The sequence below is a fragment of the Phycodurus eques genome, chromosome 11 (genome assembly GCF_024500275.1).
Source record: "Phycodurus eques isolate BA_2022a chromosome 11, UOR_Pequ_1.1, whole genome shotgun sequence".
Taxonomy (NCBI): Eukaryota; Metazoa; Chordata; class Actinopteri; order Syngnathiformes; family Syngnathidae; genus Phycodurus; species Phycodurus eques.
The window spans coordinates 7951455-7972714 of NC_084535.1; the positions used below are offsets into that span (position 1 = coordinate 7951455).

The 21260-nt window shown below is 41.6% G+C and overlaps 1 protein-coding gene across 14 annotated transcripts in view; it reads left to right on the forward strand.

The window, feature by feature from the left end:
• The window catches only part of LOC133409578 (ankyrin-3-like), a 126027-nt gene that overhangs the window by 39100 nt on the left and 65667 nt on the right, over positions 1 to 21260 (forward strand). For all 14 annotated transcript variants that reach the window (XM_061689784.1, XM_061689792.1, XM_061689785.1 and 11 more), the window contains exons 3-4: positions 19851 to 19952; positions 20898 to 20996. In XM_061689784.1, the coding sequence (XP_061545768.1) occupies positions 19851 to 19952; positions 20898 to 20996 (201 nt within the window). The remainder of the gene's footprint in view (positions 1 to 19850; positions 19953 to 20897; positions 20997 to 21260) is intronic.

Consider the following 21260-nt stretch of genomic DNA (forward strand, 5'->3'; position numbering starts at 1 on the left):
GTCCAACTAATAGTCTCATATATAACACATGCTTTGTCATAACACACTGGGTGTATTTCTGCTTCTGTCTTGAAGCCAACATTTTTTATTGTACCCTAAAGAGGGTAATTTACAATGAAAAGGTACCCTTTATTCCAGTATATATATATATTTGTTGTTGTTGTTCAAAGTGTTTTCACCTTCACCGTGTGGCTTTGTGTCGTTTTATGTGCAGCACTGCAAAACGTATGAGCCTCGTTGAAATAATCAGATTTGTCATCTGCTGGCTGGTACAGTATTATAGTTGCGCATCTTTAAAAGCATGCACAGGCCCTTTGCAGCAGGAACTAATCCAGCATAACGGTATCTGTTGGGGAAAAGGTTGATTGTCGCTCTAAGGTGGGATTGGTATTCTATATTTTGCACAAGATATGTGATGGCTAGGGATAAAAATAGACCTTTATACAGATTATTTGGCTAGATTTTTTGAGGACGCACAAAATAAATGCTGTGTGTTCTGTTTACAAGATGCTTGAATTATTCACAAATGCGCAAAGCGCTTGTTCTTCACAAACATGTCAGGGAACCTAACATAGTGAGGGATGGAAGAGAATTTTATCATCCCTCCAAACACTGAGCATAGAACATACCGAGAAGACACAATACCGATTTTTAACATCTTATCGATTTGAATTTTTTTTTATACAGTGTTACTCCGCCTTTTCACAATTCATTATTTGCAGCATTTTTTGGGGAACATATCTGCCGTTATTCACTGAAAATGCAGCAAAGAGTGATAAACACAAACCACAGGATAATCACTCAGGATTATCAATGAGACACGAGCCTCTTGTGATTTGGATCCCAGAGAAGAGGTAAAATGCTCAAATGTGGCAAGATTATGGGTTTGTGTGTACCCTGCTTGAAAGATACATAGAGCAGGGGTGTCAAACTCATACTTAGTTTGCGGGCCGCATTTACCCCCAATTAGATCTCAAGTGGGCCGGACCACAATATTTGTGGCTTAGATAACAGCTATCCAAAAATTCAGTTAAGCATCCTTTGTAAATGTATACATAACAATTTAAATTGTGGCAGTGAATGGAAAAAACAACAACAAACCAATGTCTTTTGAAGTGAGGCTTTTGACTGAAATTTTGTAATATTCAATGTCTTAAAACATTTCTACAGGAGGTATTTGTTTTCACAGTGTGAACATGGCACACCATTTTACATTAGTGTGCTCCTGAAACTTGGCATTGTTTGGCCTTCACAAGTGCATCAATGTCATTTATGTGTTGTCAGTGCACCCTCCAGTGGACAAAATTAGCAACAAAAATTACTTAGATTGAAAAATAGCTGTGAATGTGTTCTCCATCCCCACAGGCCGGATTGGACCCCCTGGACCGCCAGTTCCGGCCCGCTGGCCGTATGTTTGACACCACTGACATAGAGGATTCTTACAGTATCAAATAGCTCCACAATGTATGACATGCAAGAATGAGGCCGGAGGGGGAAGTGATTTTCACATTACGTTACATTATTACATATTACAAATTCCATTTTCCACACGTCAAATGTATGCTAGCATGAAAATGATCATCGCTTCAATAAATCCACAACCGAGCAAAGGTATACTGTAACTTGACTGATCGGTGTTGTCAACCAACCATTGGAGGGTAGTTGTAGTTTTATTACGCTATGTTATGCGCTCTGCTTGTACACGTTGTAAATCTTTGCCCCTCAAGGCCAGAACATTAATTCAGGGTGGGTTAGCTTGTGTTTGATGCTATAGCAATTTAGCTCCGAGCTCCGCTTATCTTGCCAGGAGTTCACTAACATTGTATGGGATGCATTTTATTTAATTTATGATTATTTTTTTCAGGTATATGTACTTTGCTTCAGTATTCATTTTTCACAATACTTTTGTTAATGTTGTTACTTTTACCAGTGTGTGTGCTTTTTTTTTGTACACAAATATTTTTACTTCTACCTAAGCACATATTGTGTGTACATACGTTTATAGCTGATCTGAACAAGTTTTGTATTTTCACATTCCAAAAAGAATGGAATACCAGCGCGAATCCTATGTGAAGTAATGCTAACTTCCTTAGCATGTTTTAGCATGGGGTTTAGCTTCTCTGTTTAAAATATGAATATCATTCTAAATAGATGCTAAGCGTAGCAGGCTACGAGAGGTGTGTTCAAAGTTGTGCCTTAAGCGACACTTTTGTCACTGGTCAGCATGATGTTTGAATGTGATGCACTGAGACAAAACAATTTGAGTTTGACATCTTGGTAGTGGCGTTGTTGCTGACAAAGTGGCTGTCACCATGTGTGTGTGTGTGTGTTTGTGTAAATGTGCATGTTTGGTTGTGTAAGTGTCTGTGTGTTGCTGATAGGCACACTGTCAGCTGCGTTGACACTCATGGCGGACTTTTAACTTTTGGTGGGACCTTGCCTCCAGACAGCCAAAAAGCTTAAATGGCCGCTTCAGCCATTAGGAAAGACACACGGCAATACAGAATGAAGGGACACTTGCTTAATTGACCAATTCCAAAGATAAAATAACACAGCTGTTCCAGCTGTCCTTCTATCGTATCATCTACCTTTCTTGCATATGTTCGTTCTGTAGTTCATTCTATTGTTTGTTTAAAAGGACGTTGGACTGTTCATTCTGTTGTAGTTTCATTCTTTTTCTTGTTCTATCATTCTTTCTTTTGTCTCACGTTATATCATTCTCGATATCGTTCTATTGGGCAATTGTTTGTTCTGTTGTCCAAGCAAAAGTTTGCACATTTAATCTATTTTTCAATCACTTGAGCTGTCGCTTTGTTTATTTGTTCTGTCGTTTGTTATATTGTCTATCGTTCCTATCATTCAATTGTGATTTAGTTTGTACTGTTGTCCGATCAAACGTTCTTTCTATTGTCTAGTTGTTCTATCATTTGGTAAATCTATCGTTCTATAATTCGTTCCAGAGGTGGGACCAAGTCATTGCTTTGCAAGTCACTAGTAAGTCTCAAGTCGTTACACTCAAGTCCCAAGTCAAAAGTCCAAAGTCCAGACTGGGAGGTTTATCGCTCTATTTATCCAACTACTCTTCTCAGTTATTGTTCCCTCTATTGTTATCATCGAATTATTCTGTTATGCTATCTTTTGATTTGCTGTCTTGTTCTATGTTTGTGGCTGCATTCTTCTTCTTCTTCTTCTTCTTCCTCCATCTGTTGCTTTATCTGGCGTTCTCGATTTCTATCTAGTGTATGCCCTATCATTTCATGTCGTCTAAGAATATAGGCATTTGGTGGCCAAAACAGTTCATTTACAGTACGATGCACTATGATATGAAAACACAGAGTTAGTGGACACATGTCAAAGTGGATCATAGCACATTCAAGGTTGTGAGTGTATTGGAGGCCCTTAGTCTCTCTTGACCTTCACGAGAGCCTCTTGTGCCTCAATGTCAACTGTAACAGGACACACAAACCCAAAAATGTGACCACTATGCCCATCCATTCCCTGAAAATCCTATCCTCCCTTGACGTATATATTTTTTGTTGTTCAAGGTTTGTGTGTGTGTGTGTATGTGTGTTTGTGTGTGTGTGTGAGTCTTCAGCCTTGATTATCGGTCTGCTAAAGCTGCATGTGATGGATGGATGGATGGTTGGTCGTGGGGTCAGAGAGGGTCAGCCAACACGCTCTCACACAGGGTGGGTGGTGGTGGTGGGGGGACTCACAGTAATGTCACTCATAGATTTTAGTGCCACACTGCAAACGCTCTTAAGTAAAAGTGCTGCCGCCCGCAATATAAATTGTCTGTCCCGCACGAAGGCGACGTCCGCCTGCCACTGGCTATTAGCTTTATTTTTACCACTCAAATCTAAAACGATGATTATGTTTACACTCACAGGATACAACATTAGGTACACGTAATGAAATCCAATATGAAAGCTGCATGCCTTTGTGAAACATAACACAGTAAGCCTTCATTTATTGTAGGGATGCATTCCAGACCCACCCAGTGAAAATCTGCTATATAGAGAAACCATATAAAAAAACATTTTTTTAGAAATACTTTTAGCTCTTTGACATGCTTCAAATGCATTTCAATTCATCAAAACCTTTTGAAAGTATTCCCTTAGCGCCTGTTCGTACCCAATGGGTGTCAAGAAAGTGGAGACTCTCGCTCACAAGTTCTCCAAATGCTTGCTTCAAGCTGTTTGTCACTCTCAGTTTAAGTTTACTGTAAAACTGACACATAAAAAAGAGAATTAACCACCGCATATATTAAATTTGAATTGATATTAAACAAAATGTTCAACTAAACCATTTAATTTAATCAAATTAGCTTAATGCTAACAGATAATGCTAATGGAAATTAACATGTTGATGTTATGGTAATTATAAACCTTCGAACTGCTACTTTAGTACAGATAGATGGAGCAGCAACACATGCAAACATAGCGTATAACAGAACAGAATCCAACATTGTATATTGAAACACCAAAAGGTTAAACCAAGCCATTTAATTTTGTGTAAGAAACGTCCGCTAACTTAATGCTAACATATAATGCGAAACACCATTGACGGGCTAACGAAAATTAACAACGATGTAACGGAAGTTATAAACTTCCAAACAACTGCTACTTTAACACATGTAAAGCAGCAACACATGCAAACAGAGCGTACAACAATACTCACAGGCATACTGTATATTCTCTACTCTGTGGGAACAAAACTATTTCTGGAGATAGTTGGGGACCTTCACAGCTTCTTCTTTGTTGTTCTTTTGCAGTTGCATGTTTTCTAGTAGACCTCAGACTCGCTGCAATACAATGTGATCCACAACTCTTAATTTGGACGTGTATATTGTAAAAACCCACAAAAAAGGACCACTTAAAAATACATGGTGTAGCTGAGGCGCGAAGAAATAACCACAATATATTGGGGATTCACTGTAATGCTCATTTCTTTCCTGACACTGTCAGAAAGCTATAACATTATGTGCTGTTATATTTTCCATCTCTTCCACTCTGTAATTGATAATAAAATGCCCCCAACGCCTTGATTTTTCATCGATGCCTTCATTCTGTCCTTGGCCTGGTGTGAGATGGATGAGAACACCGTTCCCTAAATTTAACATGTTTACTGGCCTTGCGTATGTTTGTTTTGTGCACCGGTGACCGAGTGTGTGTGATTGTGTACGGTGGGAGGTCTGGTGGAGACAGATGGCTACAGTCTGGTGCACCGTACCTGCCAAAGATTCATTGAAAGCGGTCACTCTGTTTCTTCTCCCAGCTATTTTTGTTTTTATACTGTAGATGATTTTACGAGACATTGCATTGTAACAACAGCACATTTTGTTCCGTTACACTAGGAGGTAGTGTTTGGCAATGGATGCTTTTGATTGCTGAAGGCCTGATACGCATGCTGCTGTTGTTGTTGGTCACCATTATTTCTTCCATGCAAGAATGGAAAGAAAGATACTTGTGGAAGCATTTTACAGTGATTTCATATATGATTGCCCCGCATTATTCAATATTATTGTTTTAGAAATCAAGAGATACACAATACCATCCATTCCATTTTCTGAGCTGCTTATCCTCACAAGGATCACGGGGGTGCTGGAGCCTATCCCAGCTATCATTGGGCAGGAGGCAGGGTACACCCTGAACTGGTTACCAGCCAATCACAGGGCACATACAAACAAACAACCATTGCTCTCACATTCACACCTACTGGGCAATTTAGAGTCGTCAATTAACCTACCATGCATGTTTTTGGAATGTGGGAGGAAACCGGAGTGCCCGGAGAAAACCCACGGGGAGAACATGCAAACTCCACACAGAATGTTGCAGTGGCTTACATTAATATACTTTTTAGTAGTAAAACCGCTTTCTCATTTTTGATGAACACCTACTACTACGCTACTGTATTATAATCTTGGCCAAGATGGTGGAACCTGGAGAGCCTAGTCATTTTTTAGGTAGTACTTGGCGCAAAACGTTTGATATCCACTGATCTATTTTATTGGTTTTATACAATATGAAATGATCACAAGACAGCTGCGCATTCGGCTTTTCTTCTCCGTTGTCTGGAGAGGAAGCTCCTTTGTCTTTATCGGCATTACAAGCACGCACAAACACACACACACACACACGCACGTGGCTATAAATACCTACATACTGTAGATCTAATCCAGTTATCCTTCCGTGTATGTATCTACCAAACATAATTACCTTGCAAATGATGACATTAGAAGATCATTGAGTGGTTTTATTTCGCCCACCCCCTGTCTGAACACTAATAAAGTTACAGACAAAAAGGGACTGGTATTCATTTTAAGGATGCTAGAGTGGCACTCAATGGACTTGTTCAATCTGCCAGTGGTGGCTTTTCCTCAAGAGCCAGGAACTTCTGTGAACGTCTCCTTTTCTGGAGGGAGTCTCAGAGTCTCCAGAAGTCTTCAATGATGCCACAAAAGTTTTTTTTTAGATTTTTGTTCTTTGTCGCTTTTTTAAAAATTGTTTATTATTCTTTTTTTTATATAAGTTGGTAGAAGGATGGGGAAAGTAGCTAAACACAGTGGTGACTTGAGATACGAGTTTAATTTATTGTGTGATCAGGATCATAACTGAAAACATTTGTATCTCAAATCATCTTTCCACATTGAAATGGAAATGCCCTTATTTGTGTTCAAATAGCCTCTGCTTAAAGTTTTATAATATAAATGTTTGTTCGTCAAAGCAAAAAAATCATCTGAACGACTGCTTGTATTATAGTCGCTAAGTTGGGAGCACTGAGTAGTTTTGCCACATGCCCCAACTCCGCCCCCAATTGTCATGACGGCAAAAGCCGTATTTGGCATTCACGAGACAGAACCGAAGAGTGTGAGAAACCGTTTTAAGACACCTGCGAACTGTTTTAAATTGTAAAAAAAAAAAAAAGAAAGAAAGAAAATTGCAAGTAAAAAAAGTAACATTTTGACAAATATGTGTTTGAAGAGAAGGATGCAGGTTGAATGCAGTCATTTTCCATCCATATGCTCATCCATCACCACTACATTTTTTTCCCATCTTGAACACGGCTCCACCATCATCACTTATTGCGAACGTGTGTCTGAAGCTGATGAAGTGTCTCCATCGCTCATCTTTGCAGAAAGTGATTTAGGGAGACGCCTCTCTTGCCTCCTGCGACGTGAACGACCCACACATCAGGTAGAATTATTTCCTCATCTCGCATTTTAGTCAGGAACTCCAGAAATACCATCTTACACCTACATTGCAAACTTGTTGCCATATGCTGTAAAATCAGTTCAAGTAGACATAGAGTATGCAATTTTTGCACAATTTAACAGAATTTACAGGTGTCTTAATAAAAGGTCTCAAATCCACTAGTCCCACCCCAGTTCAAATCAATCTGTTTTTGCTACCATGACGATAGGGTGGAGCTAGGCGTTTAGACGAAGCGAGCTGCCACTCGGCTATGTTAACATTGCAAATTGTTCGACCGCTCTTGTGACTATTTTTCAAAAAGGTGTTTTGAAACAAGTCTCGCGACTTACTGTGGTGTTATTGGAGACTCTGAGACTCCCTCCAGAAAAGGAACTGTTCACCCCTCTGCGTCCAGACTGTAAATGAATGGTGCTTGGCCAAAGCCACCACTGGCCGATTTAACCATAGACATAGAATTTCACATTAGATCGGGTCAGTTATTGTTTTGTATTATGTCTGATTGATGTGTTTTGCTGCTGTTGGTGTTGCTGTTGCTGTCGTTGTCTGCAGAAGACAATGCAAATGTGTGTATGCATCTACTTTATTTTGAGGTTTTTTCTTTTTATTTTCTGTCACTGTTGATCATATTTAACTGTGTAAATGATTGACTTTTATTTATTTGTTGGGAACTTATGGCAAACCGCAAATGTGTTTTCAAAGTGTTGATACAACAGTTATAATTTATGTTTGTTTTCTGAGTTGTATGTAGGTAACCAAAGAGATGAACGGCACTGCAGCCACTTTATATCCATCCATCCATCCATTTTCTGAGTCGCTTCTCCTCACTAGGGTCGCGGGCGTGCTGGATCCTATCCCAGCTGTCATCGGGCAGGAGGCGGGGTACACCCTGAACTGGTTGCCAGCCAATCGCAGGGCACATAGAAACAAACAACCATTTGCACTCACAGTCACGCCCACGGGCAATTTAGAGTCTCCAATTAATGCATGTTTTTGGGATGTGGGAGGAAACCGGAGTGCCCGGAGAAAACCCATGCAGGCACGGGGAGAACATGCAAACTCCACACAGGCGGGGCCGGGGATTGAACCCAGGTCCTCAGAACTGTGAGGCTGACGCTCTAACCAGGCGGTCACCGTGCCGCCCCACTTTATATCGTAGTGTTAAAATCGCCCAGTTCCTAGAATATAGTGAGTGTGCATTAATATTAACCATATAAATCTGCTGTCATAAGAATTTAAGATTTTGTCTGAATAGTAATGCAATGTTATGCTTTTTTGTATGCAAATGAGGAATTGAGGGGCTTTAACAGCTTCAGTGATGTTCATGTTGGGAAAGGTGTGGTTTGAATATAATTTAGTGTCATTCCATTCTTTGTCCTACTAAATTTTAACATTCAGAGGGGATTACAGGATCCTTACCTCAGGAGTTAGTAGACTGGATAAGGTAATTTTCACCTGGAGCGAGAGAATTGGCTTGATCTCTGCACCTACTGTTTGTTAAACATAAATCATTTGATTCGGCGCACACATTTTTGGCTCTGTATTTGATTATAAACTAAATAATAATAATAAATTATAAGTGTTCGTTCACTATGACAGTTATCAGTCAAAAATGTGACCAATTGCTGACTATGGCCCGTCACCAAGCGGCCTGTGATGTCCAAAGTGACCACCAGAGTCCAGTGTTTGACTATTGGATGGACTCAGAGGAGAGGTGAGGGCCACAAAGCTGACATCACATTCATCACTTTGACTTGATGCCAGATAAAAATTCATTTCTCCAAGGCCTTTCCCCAAACTCACCCTTTTCTCTGAGCTCATTTATTTCACTGCTACTTTCTTCCCATCAACTTATCTTCGTTCATCATTTTTTCCTATGTTCTTTTCTGCTAAATCCTCCTCGTCCTCTGTTCTTCGCTGGGAACTTTTGTTCCCCTCCTTTTTTGGCAGGATGAATATTGATCAAGGGGCTTTCGCCTTTACAGCTGCTGGTGAGCTGCTGGAAGCAATCCAAGCAGATGTTCCGGTTCAGTTTTCTTTTTGCATTGAAATAAACTCCTCACTTCATTTATCATTGTTATTGACAGCCCCGGAAAAAGGTGCTTGTTTTTAATAAAGAAAAATAGTACTGTATTGTATAAAAACATAATAAAACAAAATAGAAGAGAATCTTAAGTGACTGATTTCATAGTGTAATGACTGTACATACTGTAGTATTGGTGTGTTGGATGTGCGCCTTTAAGGGGCCTGGCCTAGTGAGGATCAGGAGTCAGGTTGACAGGTTGATTCTGTGTGAGGGTTTGGATGTGAGTGGTGGCCTACAGCAGCTCCTTAGGAGTGTTCACATTTTGTATTTGTGTGTTTGACTGTATGACGTGCTCACACTAAACGGCCGTAGGCTGTCCTCAGGTGGGAATGTGCGTATGTTCGTTTGTCTATATGTGTCCCGCTATTGACTGGCAACCAGTTCAGGGTGTACCCGACCTCTCACTCAAAGTCAGATGGACCCCAGCTCACCGGTGCCCCTAATGAAGAATGTTACAGTCGAGTGCAAAGTCATTGACAGTACAATTAATATACAGTGTTGGTGATTGTGACACCCTTGTCGAAATTAATACAGAATTGTTTCTAAACATGAACAAATCTGAGGTCGACCTGTGTCCTAGATTTTACTAAGGAGACACTGTATGTATACCCCAAAATGTATGTCCTCTCATTCCCTCTGGCATCTTCCTCTCTCACTTACTATCCTCGTCCTCCTCTTTGTCCCTCCCCAATGGTTTCATGTCCCAGGTGACAGAAAGGGAAGCCGTGCCCTTGAGCGAGCACCAAGCAGCAGAAGCAGTAAATCTTGCGCATGGTGTGTTTGTGTGTGTGCGCGCTGTTCAGATAGCCCGCATGCAGAATGACCGCGGCGAGATGTTTTACTGCTCCTCCGAGATGGCCGAGCTTGTCTTTTGTGTAGCGAGAGAGAAAGAGACAGAGCGGAATAGTGCAGGCGGACAGAGCGTTTGGATTTATAGGCAGGTTGTGACAAGCTTGGAAGAGTCCTGCAGAAAAGCGCTAATTCCAATTAATCGTGTTAGGTATAGCCATGGAAGCGTAAAGCATTTGGGAGTGCTCGAGTTTGTTTTTAGAGCAGATTTTTGTCCTCAAAATATCATTAATATCACTCCATAAAGGAAGGCCCAAGCCAAGATTCAAACCCAAACATCTCAACTATGGGACAGACGTGCTAACCGCTAGTGCAGCGTGCTGCCATGATAAGAATGAATATTATGGGTTACTTTCAAATATTTGTATTATCACAAAGCAGTGTGTTGGAGCACTGGTTAGCATGGGCCTCACAGTTCAAAGGTCATGGGTTCAAATCCAGGCTAGGGGCTTCCTGTGTGGAGTTGCAAGTTCTCCCCATGCTTGTGTGTATTTCTTTTATTACTTTTTTACGGGTACTCCATTTTCCTCCCATATTACCAGTACATTCATTTTAGGCCAATTGAAGACGCTAAATTGTCCATAGGTGTGAATGTGAGTGTGAATGATTGTTTGTCTGCATTATGTGCCCTGCGATTGGTGACATGAATGGATGAATCTAAGTTAAGTGACCCAAGAACTATGTCCTTTATATTTTGTACATTCTCATGAGAACAAGCCCTAGAAAAATTAAAGGGGCACCGTGAGTGTACAAGCACAGCATGAGTCAAAATCATTTTCCCATAAGTAGTACTTTTCTGCTGTAGCCTCCCCCCCATCGTCATGGCAACCCTGCATTCTTCTTTTTTTTTTTTTTTTTTTTTTTATATATATACAAGCAAGGCTGCTCACTGCAGCGCTATCGTGAACAGGGCGCCTGTGATCCACCAATCACGCGCCCGTGTCGCCTCCTCCGGAGTCGGGAGCATCTGTCGCTCCCTCGGTCAGCTCGCGGTCTCCTCCCGTGTCTCAGTCTCCTTCCAATTGTCTCACACTGGCGCTGACTAAGAGCAACAAAATGTACCCGTGATGGTGTGTGAGTGACACCATCACGCTCACTGCTTGACAAACAGTATAAGCAAAAAGGTGAACAACCATTGAGCAGCAATGCATTTGTTTACTCCAAGCAGGCAAGGACAATGGAATTGAAACACAATTCATGGTGGGCCAGTGGTTAGCACGTCTGCCTCACAGGTGGCTCTGTATCTGGGTTCGAATCTCCGGCCTTCCTTTGTGGAGTTGACAGGTTCTCCCCATGCTAACCCGGGTTATCTCCGGGTGCTCCCACTTCCTCCCACTTTCCTCTTCTTTCTTCCACCCTAAGGTGGGCGAGCGCTGTAATGGATGGATAGGTTTTTAAAGCAATATTTCAACAATCTTAACAGCCATACAAGTGTGATATTAGTATGTTAAATATAATAATTAAAGGCACTATTGACTATAGTCAGATTATGTTCGCAACCATCTACCAGCATGACTCGACTTGTGTTTTTTTTTACAAATGTTGTGGCATACTTTCCACAAATTGACAATTTAGGCATTACACTGTATTCTGCAGTGGGTGGCCCTCCTAGATAAAATCCCTTCACCTACCACCCACAGGTATAATACCCCCGCTCTCAAAACACATATGTTAGCTACGCTACACGTTCTGCTTAATCGCAGCCCTGTTTTCACTTGCAAGCAGATAGTGATCAGCTCCACCATGTTTCAATATGCATTTTTCCACGTGTGTGCACGTGTTACCTTCCTGTGTGGCGTTATGACAACCCAGTATGGAGCAGTAGAAAAGAAATATAAATACTTTGGGACTATACCTGAATAGATTTTTCAAGTGTTGTAACTTTGCTTGAGCGTTTACTGTATGTTTCTGACAACATTTTACTTTTATGCCCTACTTTCGAAAACCGATATCTGAGCTTTCTACTCCTAACCCTGTCGAAATACGTTTGTTTCTTAATTTAGCCTGCCGGATGATTGCACAGCACGTGAAAAGAAGAGAGAGCGGTAAAGTCAATTGCGATTGAGATCTTGATTGATTGAGATTTTGGGGTCTTATTTTATAAGGTGGAAAAACAGGATTTTGTGGATTTATTATTTTTTTCCTCCCCCTCCAGAGATCATTTACTAATGTACTACTGTTAGGTCATACTGACAGTTTTAACAGATATGAGGAAAGTGGTCGGCACGGTGGCCGACTGGTTAGACCGTCAGCCTCACAGTTCTGAGGTGCGGGGTTCAATCCCCGTCCCCGCCTGTGTGGAGTTTGCATATTCTCCCCGTACCTGCGTGGGTTTTCTCCGGGCACTGCGGTTTCCTCCCACATCCCAAAAACATGCATTAATTGGAGACTCTAAATTCCCCGTAGGCATGAATGTGAGTGCGAATGGTTCTTTGTTTCTATGTGCCCTGTGATTGGCTGGCAACCAGTTCAGGGTGTACCCCGCCTCCTGCCCGATGACAGCTGGGATAGGATCCAGCACGCCCGCGACCCTAGTGAGGAGAAGCGGCTCAGAAAATGGATGCATGAATAATGAAAGTGATTTAAAAAAATAATAATTTCCGAGTATGTACTTTTCTACTCTGACTTATTTAATTTTTCTTTTTTTTTTTAAACTTTTGTATCTGTACTTGTACTTGAGTACAGCGTGTGAATATGAGTGCTTTGGCCACCTCTGGAATTGGGTGAGCAGCTCATCCCTATCTGTGTGGGTTGAGAGGTGGGAGGACAGTGGGGTGGGTGTGTGTGTGGGGGGGGGGGGTGTCCCTAATACCAGAGCGAGAGCCCTCCTAATCCTCTGTTGAAGTGTCCCCATTGACTGTTTTGTGGGTGGCGAAGGGGGAGGGTAGGCACCCCACATGAAAGTGCCTGGTGTTATTGTCGTTTTTCTCTATGAGACAACATCACAAGAAAAGAAAAAAAAAAACACTGCTCGCTCCCACTTGCTGAGTCCAGGTAGAACTGGTGTGGTGGGCACTCACAAATGCACACATGGTCTTTGTTGGGAAGAAAACGGCTGATGATCAGCGGGATGACAAAGAGTCGCATGCTGAAGGAGGCAGGGATAGTGGGAGGGAATGAGGGATGGTGGGTGGGATAATAAAATCCATGGTGGGAGGGATGGAGGTGGGTGGGGTGACACATCCCCGGCGTAGTCATTTTGGCTCAAGGATTTGCACCAGCGTCTATTTCCAGTGCGCTCGCCTCCCTAACCTTGGATATCCAGGACCACAAAGACCCATCCTCTTCCTCTTCTTCCTCCTCCTGCTGCAGAGTCAATGAAGGTGAGGAAGAAAGGGAAGGAGGCGGATAGGGAGGGAGAATCGGTCGCTGTCATGGTAAGTCCTGGGGTCTTCCCTCCACGCTTGTAATGTGCAGACGCTGCAGGGTTTAAACTGATTGGGAAAATGAAACGGGAAGGGGGGGGGGGGAATTTTTGCATTGTGGAGACTGCTTTACTGCTTTGTTTACTCACCAGTCAGCATCCTCATCAGCTTTACCTCCTCCGCTCTCTCCATCCCTGCAGCCTCACTGAACCGCACTATGGATGGAAAAAGCTCCTTTTGTTGTTAGGGGTCTTTCTTTGTATTATTGTAGTATCTGTCGGTACTCGTGGCCGCTCGAGTGGAATGGATGCCCACGAGGTTGGGATGAATGTCTGAACGGTGACAAGCAGGTGGGCTTGCCGGTCTGCTCTTGGGGGGGATGGTGACGTGGGGGTGGGGGGGGGGGGGGGGTGTTCAGGTTTCACTCCTCTTCATAGAGAGGAGAGAGAGTGACAAAGTGTAAACAGTGAGAGAACATGGCTATGGAGGAAGGTGCTGGCTTTCTAACACGTGTGAGTTTTTGTTCGTCATTTGTCTTTTGAAAACTTGATCGACCTTGAAAAAGCGACACGCTGACGGATTTTCTCAGACGAATCCAGTTTTCTACAAAAAGGCTGTTCGCATTAGGTACACCTGCAGTATTTGATAATGTGATCCAATAAGTGGAATTGCACTGTGTTATACTGATTCATTTCCTCCAAATAATATAATATTTTAAAACCGTTTCGTAGAGGTATTGAATTGGGTGTAATTAGATTGTGCAGTTGTACCTAATGTTATGGTCCATGAGTGTAATTTGTTGTAATATTTCTTTGGCCTTATAGCATAGTTGCTGAAGTCATATGTGAACGTTTTTTGGTGGGAAAACATAACAATTTCAACAAAGAAGAAGAGTCCAGTTGCCTCGATTCGACCCTTGCAGATTACCACAAACTGGATGATAAAGATTATACACAGACATAAAATAATAAAAAACACTATCTAGTATCTATCTGTCCATCTGTCCGTTTATGTGTTTGTCTGTCTAACCTATCTAACCAAACTATTTACTTGATGCAACTGCATTACTGTTGGACAGAAACCTCCTATGTACAAATTTGGTTTGTCTCCCCCCCAAATTTATACTACTGGTAATTCCATAAGAGGCTGTTTTTTGTTTGTTTGTTTATTATCCGCCAGTGTAAAGTGTTGAAAATGGCTTCCTCTCTGTGACCATGCAATGTCAATGGCGCAACAAACATGCTGTTTTTTTTTTGTTTTTTTTTTTGAGTTCCTGAAAAGTGATGGTTTTGAAAATGTGAAGATTCCCCCCGACAAAGCGATTTCCAAAATGTATTGTAGTGTAGTGTAGTGACACTGATCCTGTGACACCACTGAAGCACCTCAATCTGCAGATTTGTGCAAATTTTGTGTGGTGTTGAATGCTGTTGTAAACTGACTACATATGATATGGCATTAAAACAGCCTCCTAAAGTCCTAATTTTACCTATAGACATGTTTATGTTTACGATATACAGCACATAGGACATTTCGAAGTTACGAACAACGTGCGGTGCAAGTACATGTTGTGATGTGGCACAAGAAGGATAAGTATGGAGATGAGTGCGACAACTGAGCAAAACTTACTGCCACTGTTTTGTCTTCGTGGCCTAAAAGATGTTTTAATACAAAATATTTACTGTAATTGTGACTTTAGAACTTACTGTTACTGTAAGTTCGTGATAAACTAGTTGGAATGGAACTCTAATGTAAACTGAGGAGCTCCTGTGCTTTCCAGTATTCCTAAAATCTGCTTTCCTGTCTTTGGAGCAATGGTGCAGAGACATGTTTGGTGCCCAAAATAGCAGCCCCTGTAATTGACAGTCATAAGTGCATTGTGTACTGGAGGGTTTGTACATTTGAAAGCAGAGAAGGGTTTAGAACACACGTGTCACACTTGAGGCCTGAAGATTAGATTATGTGGACCACGTAAGGGTAAAAAATAAACATAACCAAAATTCAGAAGCAAGTATGTGATGTAGGTTTATTAGGTGTATTAGGGTTCCCACATGGGACGTACAGCTCAGGAAAAAAATAAAACACCACTGAAACATTATCAATACACATATTGTCATCTAGAGCATTTATTTGCAGAAACTTAAAAATGGTGCTTTTTTGGTGCGCTTTTTTTAAAGTAACAAAGGAACAAGAAATGTAATTGTCTGACGAAACGAACTCATTGCAGCTCAGCTTCTGGCTAGCAGATGTCCTGGGTAGCCAAATGTAAAACGACAACAACAAAACAATTAAATTATCCCGGGCTCTTCAAAAGGAGCCAAAAGCAATCACAAAAACCCATTTTTAGTGTTTCTATAGAATAACAACTCACACTGTTTACTGATGCACTTGTCTGCATCATTCACTTCCTAAAAAGAAGACAAACCATTGATGTTGTTGCACTTTCCTAAAAAGACAAAAATAAGCAGCTGATGTTTCATTGGAACAATTATTACATCTTCCCATACTGTACAAAATGTAAACCGAACCACCAATTGAAACCAAGGTGTGAACACCCAATAGCAATTATACATTTACTGCATGTGGTTTCACTGTTATAAGCAGCCCCCTGAGGGTAACTCTAACTACGATATGGCCCCAAAATAAGCTGTTCTTGAATGTAAATAATCCTTTCTAAATTTTGCCGTACATTGTGTCTTGCTGAGTTCTTTTCGTCACGAGTTTCGATATGAGAGGAAATAACATGGCGGCTGTAAAGGTGTTTGGCACCAGACGCTGTTTGGGGCCAGCCGCTGTGTGCCCCGGGCTTTTTGGAGCTCTACTGTGTGGTTTTTGTTTAGTCAGGATAGTGGGGGATCAAGTGAAACAATACAGGCGCTTCGGCCGCTCCACTGCTTGTTCTAAACACTCTCAGCTCAGCCAGAATTATCAGCACATGACATCAACCCTCCGTGCCTGTTTGTGCACTTATTGCTTGTAGACACATTTGGCTGGTTCGCACTTTTTTATGATGCCACATACCATCTTAAAAACAAACAAAAGCTGCATTTAAAAAAATCTTTATTGTACATTCTTTTTTTTGTAGTGGTGGAACAATTTTCCTACATAACAGACTCGAATTAGTTGTCTTCCCCGTTATTCATGGGGTAGAGGGGCCCAATAGCAAAAATCCGCCCCAAAAAAAAGTCAGCGATCCTGTCACGTGCCATTCTGCATATAGCGGCTTGGTTTGCATTATCTTTTAAGAGATATCAGACACTTGAGCCTTCGCCGACTTGTTGTCAATTTCCTGCATTGTTTCTTGTTTACAATCATTACCGATGGAATCATCATTAGAACATCTCAAAATATCTTTTGTCATTCATTACACTCATCATAAACTCATGGAACTGTATGGAGGTGTAATATGTTAGTGTATGTCAACTTATAATGTCTAATGCATCTTTGTGTTATTTTTCTTGGGTTGCAACCTTTTTTAGGATTCTTATTTAATACAATGAAGTTCCTGTAATCTGAATAAGATTACATGGCTAAGACTGCCACTGTATAACCTGAGGAGGGAGGCCTTTATAATCAGACGTGGGATGGTAAATTCTCACGTTTGCAGTAATTTTCCCCGCAAATGAGCTGCTTTTTTTCGAGCTCACCAGGCTCTATTAAAAATAAATCTACAACGCTTGTCTCTTAATGTCATCCCCTCGTGTGTCATATTTGTCTAATGCCGTCCTCTCAGGCTTAACCTATAGTCTCTCACGGCGCCATTTTCTTCCAATATCCGATACCGCGGGGGGCTTAGCGATATTTCTCTTATAAATCTGCCACCCCTGCCCTGCGTGACGTACCTTCATCTTGAATGCCGATATATCCGGAGGGCGGAGCCTCCGACATGTTGGTCACTAGGCATTAAAGGATAAAGAGACGAGATCCATGAGTTGCGACTTAAACTATTTAATCTGCCACTTAAGCCGTTCACATAAAGAAGAAGAGAGTATGAAATCACGTTTGAGGAGATCTGCCACATGATGCTCTCCCTAACTGGACTGCAACCAGAACTGAGACATTCAATGTGTTTGACCTACATAATAGTATTTGTGGGCATACATCGCGACGTCACATTCTAACCTGCAAGCTCGTATGTCAGAGGCATGCTGTTGATCATGCAGGCAAGCTACAGCGTAGCGCATGTTTTCAGGCATCAGGACTGCTTATGTAAGAAAGAGGACAACTGTTTGGATTTGTACCAGCAGACACACACACACACACACACACACACAAGCAGATGTTATCCTCCATGGGAAACTTTGGCTTTAATTCCCAATGAGTGAAGACAAAATGGTGCAAGGTCATCGGAGAGGCTATAGTTAGGTCCAGAAGTATTTTGACAATGTTTTTTTATGGTTTTGCTCCAACTGATTTGAAATAAAAATGTACTTTAATTAAATGTTTCACAAATGGACGGTATTCACCATTAACAAATTACAACCATTTTATACACAGGACCTAAATTTTCAGGAGCTCAGAATTAAGGAGATGCCTTGCCAAGCCACCTTCACCTGTTACTTGTTTGTGCGGCTTCACTTTTGTCTTATTTAAGTGAAAGGCATGCTCTGTTGGGTTGAGATCAGGTGTCTGAATAGACAAAGAAATGTTTTTGCTTTGTGACTAGAACTTTGATAGTGTTGATGTTCAGGGATTCAAAGGTTGTAGATGCTTTGCCAGGCCATCAGTGACGCCACCTTGACTCGCTCCTTGTTTGTGGGGCTTCGCTTTTGCCTTCTGTGAATGAAAAGCATGCTCTGTTTGGTTGAGATCGGGTGACTGACTAGACAATGAAACAATATTTTTTTTGCCATGTTATTAGATCTCTGACAGTGTCAATCTACAGTTGCTGAAAAGTAGGAGATGCTTTGCTAGGCCACCTTGACTTGTGGCTTGTTTGTGGGGCTTCAATTCTGTCTTCTGTGAATGAAAAGCATGCTCTGTTGGGTTGAGATCAGGTGACATACTTGGCCATTGAAGAATATGTGTTTCCCTGTAACTCTCTGACAGTGCCAATTTTCAGGGGTTCAAAAGTATGAGATGCTATGCCAGGTCTTTGGCCATGACTTGCTGCTTTATGGTGTGGCATAAGTAAAAAGTAAAAGTAAGTAAGCAAAAGTAGCAGATGCGTTACCAGGCCTTTATTGCAGCCACCTTGACTTTCTGCTTGTTTGTGTGCCTTCCCTTCTGTCTTCCATAAATGAAAAGCATGCTCTACTGGGTTGAGATCAGGTAGCTGGCTTTGCCATTGACAAAATATTCTTAGCTTTCTGACTGTATAACTCAAAACAAAGCATTATTATCTCTGTAAAAGCAGAATTTTGAGTATTCTCCAGGACTTTCTTCAGCTAGTCAGCTGATGTTGCAGAGGCCATGAGAGTCGGGATGTCCTCTGGGAGGGTGGGAGTTTGTCAAGTAAATGTTTCTCGATAGGGGCTGTGATGTGATCTTAAGTGTAAAGCTCTCAGTAATCAGGAAATGACTTAGTGACAAATATTTTCCATTCACAAATTTGCACAGTGAATTGCTCTGTGTCGTTTTTTTTTTTTAAACAAATTTTGTTGTTGGATCAGGCACTATAGTCAGTTGTCGAGCAGGTTCCTGTGCTGAATAAGATTCTGGAATTAGGCAATATTTGGTGATCCTCTATTATGAAGCGACACCTCTCTCGCGCCTGCTGTGTATAAAAGGTACACTTTTGTCATGTGAACCAACGAATGTAAACGGTGCAAAAAGCAGAGCATCGTCTTCAGTTTTTCAGCTTTTCCTTTTGTCTGCTCTTCTGCCCGCCCTCCTTCCCTTGCTCACATTTTCTTATGGGGGCAAAATTATGCTTGCCTCATCATTTTATTTTAGTATACAAAGCGGGCAGCCCAGCACATTCGGGGAGGCTGCAGCCGAGAACTCTCTGTGTCAGGATTGTGCCTCTGGGAATCAAAACATGCTTTGGATTTGAAGGAAGTTCACTGTCCGCTGGGACGTGACGGATGACGTGCATGGTCAGGATGAACCAGCATGCAGGAGCACTGCTGGCTTCCATATGGTTTCGGTCCACAGGATGTTTTGCTTTTCAAATCTTCATCTGGCTAGGAGGAAATCACAAATTTTAAAACATATATGCCATTGGGATGAAGTACATACATGCATGGATACCATCTTTGCTCTTCTTATGATGTTGTTTGCGTTGAGGAATGATGACTGAGTTTTACCTGGTACATGGAAATGCAGATTTTTGTTTCAGTTTTTCAGCATTTTCTGTTTTAACTCATTGTTTCCCTCTGTCCTTCTTGCCTGCCTCTGCAGTCTGACAGTAATGCCAGTTACCTGAGAGCTGCCCGGGCTGGAAACCTTGAAAAGGTCCTTGACTACCTCAAGTGTGGGGTCGAGATTAACATTTGCAATCAGGTGAGCTGAGCACACTTTGCTATGATCATATGCTTTGATTTGGTGAATTTGAATATATAATACAATATATCTAGTCTATGGGCAGCATGGTGGACTCTGGATTGTTTCCAGTTTCTCCAACTTCCTCATACATTTTAAAAACATACATTTTAGGTTAAGGGAGGACTTTAAATTTGTTTATATGTGTGAATGTGAATGTGAATGCGTGTCTATATGTTCCCTGCGAAACCTACGATTGACTGGCAGCCAGTCGAGGGTGTATTTCCCCTCTCATAGAAACAAATAAATACCAATGATTAAGGCTACAACTCACTATTTTGCTGAATGTACTGAATTTGTTGTAATTAGAGAGAGTTTCCTCCTCACCTTGTGTTCCATAATATAACGTGTTTTAAGACTGGACATCGGAGCCGGGCTCCCAAAAATGTAGTGTTTCTCTGTTTCTATATTTACTTGTGCTTTTGTTGTATTTGAGGATGGACTTTCATATTTTGCAAGTGACCATGCAACTGGTTTCATTTTTGCTAAAATATTTCCACACACTTTTAGCTTACTACAGCTGTATGCCGTACTGTGACAAGTGTTACGAAGTGTCCTGATCTTGGCTGCTGCGTGTTGTGATCTGAATAAAGTTCTTATTATCACACAGTTGTTGCCCAAGCATTTTTGCACATAACATTTTGGTGACAAAGATGGAGCTTTATGTACTTTGCGCCGCTGCCCTCATGCTGGCCAGACATTTAGTTGCGTCATAGCGCATTATAGTCCAGTGGCGGCAGCAGACGGTCAAGTCGTAAGTCCTGTGTAAATTAGTCGATTGGAAAACGAGATGCCAAAAACATATGATTAGCAATTAGTCGACTTTAAGCTTTAAAGGAGTAGGGTTCAACCCCTAACCTACAGTCAATATTATATGTCATATCATCTCCTTGTTTCCTTTCTCAGAATGGCTTGAACGCTCTCCATCTAGCCTCCAAAGAGGGGCACGTGGAGGTTGTGGCTGACCTGCTGAAACTCAGCGCCGCTGTGGATGCAGCTACCAAGGTAAGCCACACTTCCCCATTCACCCAATGCAGCTCCCATGATTTAGAAAGCAACATTTGGATCACATATTGTTTTGCTGATGGGCTGCAGTGATTAACAGTGCAAAGCTACTGTAAGAGTGGAGCCTCTGCCTACTTAATAGGTGGGCATAAAGGCAATTTATTTTGGATTCTAAGTAATTTAACAGCCCCCCCGCTGCTGGGGTAATGATATTAAAATATGCTTTAAGAACAAACAAGGCCACAGTGCACGCTTTTCTTTGGG